This window comes from Trichosurus vulpecula, chromosome 9 (genome assembly GCF_011100635.1).
Source record: "Trichosurus vulpecula isolate mTriVul1 chromosome 9, mTriVul1.pri, whole genome shotgun sequence".
Taxonomy (NCBI): Eukaryota; Metazoa; Chordata; class Mammalia; order Diprotodontia; family Phalangeridae; genus Trichosurus; species Trichosurus vulpecula.
In genome coordinates, this window is record NC_050581.1 from 156,157,498 (window position 1) to 156,164,040 (window position 6,543).

Genomic DNA, 6,543 nt, shown 5'->3' on the forward strand with positions numbered 1-6,543 from the left:
TATTCTGCCTGTTCTCATGGCATGTATGTCTTTGTTTCTACTTCAGTCAGCTTCAGTTTCTTGTCTGTAAAATAGGAATATTAATAGTACCTACCTCAAAAGGTTATTGTGAGGATAAACTGAGAAAATGTTTAGAAATCATTTTGTAAATCTTAAAGCATTCTCCGAATTTCCCTAGTGCAAGGCATAATTCCTAGAACACAGTAGATGTTATCAAATGCTAGTTGACTGATTATTATTCAAGTCTATAGTGACTCTTCCCTTCTGGAAACTTCTTTTGCACTTATGGGTTTCCTTCAAGTCTCATGTAAAATCTGATTTACTGTAAGAAGCTTTTTTCCTGCCCTCCTTCGTGCTAGATATTTCTCCCCTAGATTCTCTCCAATTTATCAGAGATTTCTCCCTTAGATTCTCTCCCATTTATCCTGTAGATATCTGAATCTTACATGTTTGTTTCCATGATATATCCCTGTTAGAATATAAACTCCTGGAGGGCAGGGATTACATTTTGCTTTTTTATTTGTATCTTTAGTACCCAGCCCAGAGCCTGGCACATAGTAAGTCCTTAATGGACCCCCTGACCTCAGTTTAGAAATTGATTGTTTTTTAATTGCTTCATCTAGTCACCTTGCTTTAGCTCTCTGAAGGTAGGGAACCTGTATTTTAATCACATTTCCTTCATACAGTTTTCTTATAGCTCCTGTGTGTACCAGTAAGAACAGACTTTTGCTCCAGAGCTGAGGATGCAAGTTTAATCTATTTCTATGGCTTGATTATAGGTGCCAACAGGTGAAGATCATTTAAGTGGAAGACCTGAAGTTAGCAGAAACAAAGAAAACATTCCCAGGGGTAAGCCTACTGCAATATCAGTGGTTTAATGGGGGCGAGTAATTATCCTCATCGTGTTTGGTGCGATTAGGCTTGTGTCTTCACTGTTTGTCAAGAGACTGCAGGTGTTGTTTCCTCTGGCCTTATAGAAACAATTGGAATTTTCTCCCTTTTCCTTGACAGTCAGGTTGTATTGTAGAAGTGGTTGCAAATAGTCATTAGGTGACAGTAAAATTGTAAACCAAATCCCCTGAGCACCACTGCTTGAAGTAATGGTGAAAGGTGTGTGTTGTGCAGGTTGGGAGGTGGGGAGACTGACCTAACACAGTTCCCTTTTTCGCTAGCTGGGCCAGTGATTATCACCAATTATATTATTTCCATGAAGCGGGGATACCAGGAAGCTCTGGGAGAATACAAAAGTGTATAACGGCTATTTCTTGGTGGACTAATAGTCTAAACAGGGAAGGACAAAGAAAAAAATATTCATTTGTGTTGAATGTCATTTGGGCAGATTATATATTTCATTCTTGTGGTTTTTTTTACCCTTTGATCATATTTTTGACTGAAAAAATGTTTTAGTGGAAAAGTATGCTACATCCTCTCTCTATCTCTCTCTCTCTCCCCCTCTCTCTCCCCCCCTCTCTCCCTCTCTCTTTCTCTCTTTCTCTCTCCCTCTCTCTTTCTCTCCCTTCCTTCCCCCCTCCTTCCCTCCCCCTTTGTCTCTCTGTCTCTCCCCCCTCCATTCTCTCTCTCTTTTTTCTGTCTCTGTCTCTGTCTCTCTTCCTTTGTTCTACATAGTAAGTGTTTTGTCAATGCTTATGAAATTGAGTTGGATTTTGCTGTAAAAAGAGATCAAATCTTTCAAAGTCATGTGCAATACAAGAGGAATGAGTCTGTAGCGCTTGAGCAGTCCATCTTTTCCATTAATTGGTTGGTCCCTATTTTCCTCTCTAGGGTTCAAAAGGATGCACTCTCTTTTTTATTATTTATTTTATTTTTAATTTATGGAATAAAACAAGTATAACAACATGACAGTATAATAAAAACGTGATTGCACATGAAACTGCAAATCTATTATGTACAACTTGTTATGCCTTTTAAATATGTAATAAAGTTATCATGTAAATTTCATTTTTTCTTCCCTCCCCACCCCCCCAAAGATGACTAGTGTTAGACAAAAATAGGTACACATACATGTCAATACACATATACGTAAAATTGTTCTATGCAACACTTCCCTTTATCAGTTCTTTCTTTAAATGCAGTAGCATTTTTCTCCATATGTCCTTTATAGTTGATTTGGATATTTATAATAATCAAAATTATTTATTCTCTCAAAGTCATTCTCAAAACAATATTGCTGTAACTGTTACAATGTTCTCTTGGTTCTGTTCATTTTGCTTTTCATTATTTTGTGCAAAGAACTGGAAATTGCTGGGATGCCCATCAATTGAGGAATGGCTGAACAAGTTGTGGTATATGATTGTGATGGAATATTATTGTGCTATAAGAAATGATGAACTCGAGCTCTATAAGCTCATGAGAAACACCATGGAAGACCCTTTCCCCCATGATGGTGCTGAAGGCAAAGAAGAAAGCCCTTCTTCCTCTAAGACAGAAGCCAGGTCCAAGGATTGAAGGCCAAGAAGGTGTTGCTGAACGATGTCCATTGCCACAAAAAGAAGATCTGAACATTCCCCCACCTTCTGGTAACCCAAGACACTAAGACTTTGAAGTCCACCCAAATACCCTCGGAAAAGTGCCCCTTGGAGAAACAAGCTTGATCACTAATGCGATCATTAAGTTCCCCTTGACCACCGAATCTGCTATGATGAGGATTGAAGACAACAACACCCTCATCTTCCTTATGGACATCAAGGCCAACAAGCATCCAATCAAGGAGGTGGTAAAGAAGCTGTATGACATCAACATGGTCATGGTCAACATGCTGATCCAACCTGATGGAGAGAAGAGGGCCTATATCCAACTTCCTCCAGACTATGATGCTTTAGATGTTGCCAACAAAACTGGAATTATCTAAACTGTGTCCAGCTGTCCCACTCCACCTACAATAAAAAGTTTTCCAGTAATAAATGATGACCTCAATGATCTTAGAAAAACAGGGAGGATTCTCTCTCAGCATCTCTCTCCGAGCAGAGCACAATATATCCTAGAGTCATAAACTCATCAAAGAATGTAAGGTTCAAGATAACTAATTTAGATATCTTCCAGGTGAATCTCCTCATTTTACCAATGTGGAAACTAAGTTCTAGATACGGGAAATGATTTTACTGAGAACCCACAAATTGTTAGTGGCAGAGCCAGGCCTTCTTACTCATAAGCCAATGCTTTCCTTCATGCATGAGTGCTTTCATCTAGAACCCAGAGATCTCTCCTAGATTGAGATTTAACTAGAGGAGAGAATTATTCAGAACCACATGTACATTTTGTTCAAGCTTGTAACCATTTGAGAAGCATCATTTCAGCTTTGTGCGCATCTCTACATCATTCAACATCCATCCATTCTCCATGTATTCATCCATTCCACAAATAAATAGGCAGCTACTTGTCAGAGGCTGAGGATGGAAAGGATGTGATGACTTGTAGATGAAACTAGCTTCAGGATGACTAGCTGCAAATATTCTCCCTTACACCGGCTTCAGGAAGACAAGGTGTGAATCCTGTTTCTGACACCTGCCACATTTTTGAACAGGTGCCTAACCAGTCTAAAGCTCAATTTTCTCAATGTACAATGGTTATCAAGGCTATATAACCAAGTAAATAGAGAGAAATCTGTGAAGCTAGAAAGACTTGGGCTTGTATCCTGCCTGTGGGACAAACCTTGCTTTGTGACCCTGGAGAAGTTATATGCTTGAAGTAACTCTTTAAGGCTTAATGTTGCAGAAAGAGTACCAATTCTTATTGATAAGGGCAGTTTCTTCACCCCGGTGTTTTCCAGGGCCTATACTATTGGAATTACAGGTCCTGTTCCTATGTGTAAGGAGGAGATTCAATGACTGCGTAGGGGCAAGAAAGTTGACAGTTTGAGTGTTAGTTTAAATGTGAAGATGGTGAGCGCCAGCAGAGCTTTGATCTTTTGTCTGAGAAAAAAATATTCCTGGGGACAATGGGGTAGACTGGACCTTTGTATTCCCTTCCCCCAACAACAACCACCATCACAACAATAATATATTTATGAACAAGGAGTGTAGTGATAAAATGCTAGTAATAGCATTTGGTCTAAATTCAATTAATTTTCTTACATGTACACCACACTAGGCATGGTAATATTATATCACTAGTCTGAATCAAAACATTCATTAGCTCTTCCTATGTGTCTTTTGATAATAATGGTTGAATGAATGAATATTGTGTATTTGTGAGAGAGAGAGACAGAGAGAGAGAGAGAGAGAGAGAGAGAGAGAGAGAGAGAGAGAGAGAGAGAGAGAGAGATTAGCACAGAGGGACCTGGGTTACTATGGCTCTGTCTGTTACAAGATCATGTCATCCTTGTACTAGCTACTAGTGAAGATTCAAAATTTAGATGAAATGTATTTCCCCACAGGATGGATGAGGAAAAGGCAAGGTGAAGGGAACTTAGTCTCCTCCCAAACATGTTATGGTCTATCAAGGAAACATCTACACTCATTACTGCAGCAATCAATACTTCCTGTACATCATAGAAATGAACATCACCCTGGCCAAGATGATAGAGTAGGCAAAATTTATTTTGCATTTCTATTCCTCTTGCACCCTACTCTAATCTGCCTACCTAGACAATAGAACTATGTTCCAGATCATTTTCCAGCCATTTTACTCTATTTTTTCAGGCCCTACTTGGCAATTGAAGCTAATCTGATAAGCAGCTCTACAATTGGTGTTAATGGCTGATAAAAGCATAATGTGATTAATCCTCTGAGATAATATATTAGTATTTTCACAAGTGACTTTAATGCTTTAACCAAGAGGGAATCCCTAATAGTTGGAATTTTAAGCACCATGTAAGGTAGATGGAAGAGATATTTTAGGGTGATGAGAGTCTTTTGGAGATCCTGAAATCAAACTCCATAGACAGCTTCCTACTCTTCCTGTAAATATGGATAGATGATTCGTATATTTTGCATTTTAAAAAGTGGGATCATAGATTTAGAACTAGAAGGGCTTATAGTAGCTTTCTAAATTCCTCATTTTTAAAATAAGCTAACTAAGATCTAGGGATCTCCATGGGGAGGTTCAATAACTTTCCTAAGGGCATATGGGAAGCTAGGTGACACAGTGGATAGAGTCTTTGGCTTGGAATCATGAAGACTCATCTTCACTAGTTTGAATCTGACATCAGACACTTATTAGCTGTGTGACCCCAGGCAAATCTCTTAACACTGTTTGCCTTAGTCCCTCGTCTGTAAAATGATCTGGAAAAGGAAATGGCAAGCCACTCCAGTATTTTCACTAAGAAAATTCCAAATGGGGTCCTGAAAAATTGGACATGACTGAAACAAGTGAACAACAACAAAGGGCATATAGGTAGTAAGCAGCAACAGAAGAAACTGATTGACTTCTAACTGGGGAACTTTGATTCTGGTGATCAATAAGAGGCTAAAAGATCATGAAATGGCTTTGTCAAAGTATGTAAATGAGCTCTATTTCTGTCTTCCAAAAAATGGTCACATCAGGGCTTCATGGATGACAAGGCAGGTCTTGTCATTCCACACAGAGAACTAACATATGAGTCAATTCAGCAAGTTTTCACTAAACACTATATGCCAGGCAAGGTGTTTGGCACTGCAGGCACATAGATGAAATTGAAAACATCTCATGCCTTCTGGACACTTTCCATTTCTCAGGTCACACATAGGTTTACGATGTCCGATTCAATCCAAATTTGATGTACTAATTCACTACAGATTTATTTAGATCTTCTAGCAAAAGATACTGCTCAGGTGACAGGGATACAAAAGGTCAAAATGGAATGATTAGTGTGCTTTGTGAGCTTATTTGTACTGAACTTGGTGGGGGCATGTTTATGCAAACTAATGTGATATAAGGAAAATTTAGGAGGAGAGAGAAGGGGCAGAGCAATTGAAAGGGATGGGAGAATGAGGGCAGGAAGAGAGAGAAAGAAAGAGAGACAATCAAAGACAGAGAGAGAGACAGAGAAAGAGACAGAGACAGAAGGAGGGAGGGAGGGAGAGGAGAGAAGGGGAGAGAGGATGAGGAGGAGAGAGAGGGAGAGAGAGAGAGAGAGAGAGAGAGAGAGAGAGAGAGAGAGAGACAGACAGACAGACAGACAGACACAGACAGAGGAAGAGACACAGAGAGACAGAAAGACAGAAAAAGATCTAAGTACTGGAGTAACAAAAGAAGACTTCAGAGGAAATATGGCCCCTAAATTCAACATTCAAAGGAGTACATTCTAGGCCTGAGGAATAGTCTGTGAAAATGCATGGAGGTAGGAGATAAAGCAGTGAAGTAGGAAATTGATAGGAATGTGTTTTGGTCCTGGCACTGGAAATACAAAGAAATGTGGAGAGCCTCTTGTTAAATTTTCTGTCAGAGCATTTACACCTTGGAAATCTGTAAGCACAAATCAGGCCTTTGGTTTATTGTTTTGTTGATTGTCTAAACTTAAGAAAAATAAGGGAAGAAATGTTAATAATGCAGATTAAAGTGTATTCTGCTTTTTGGAGAACTGGTTGTTAAACATTTACCAACAAA

General features: G+C 39.1%; 1 protein-coding gene across 1 annotated transcript; it reads left to right on the top strand.

The window, feature by feature from the left end:
• The first annotated feature begins 2,401 nt into the window (after nucleotides 1–2,401).
• Nucleotides 2,402–2,869, top strand: LOC118832276 (60S ribosomal protein L23a-like). Its single transcript, XM_036739657.1, has 2 exons — nucleotides 2,402–2,537; nucleotides 2,589–2,869. The coding sequence occupies exons 1-2, from the start codon at nucleotides 2,402–2,404 to the stop codon at nucleotides 2,867–2,869; spliced, it is 417 nt and encodes a 138-aa protein (XP_036595552.1).
• The last annotated feature ends 3,674 nt before the right edge of the window (nucleotides 2,870–6,543 follow it).

Coding starts and splice junctions, on each gene's coding strand:
- LOC118832276 (XM_036739657.1), top strand. CDS start 2,402: ATGGTGCTGAAGGCAAAGAAGAAAGCCCTTCTTCCTCTAAGACAGAAG. Junction 2,538..2,588: donor GAACATTCCCCCACCTTCTG/GTAACCCAAGAC, acceptor CCCTCGGAAAAG/TGCCCCTTGGAGAAACAAGC.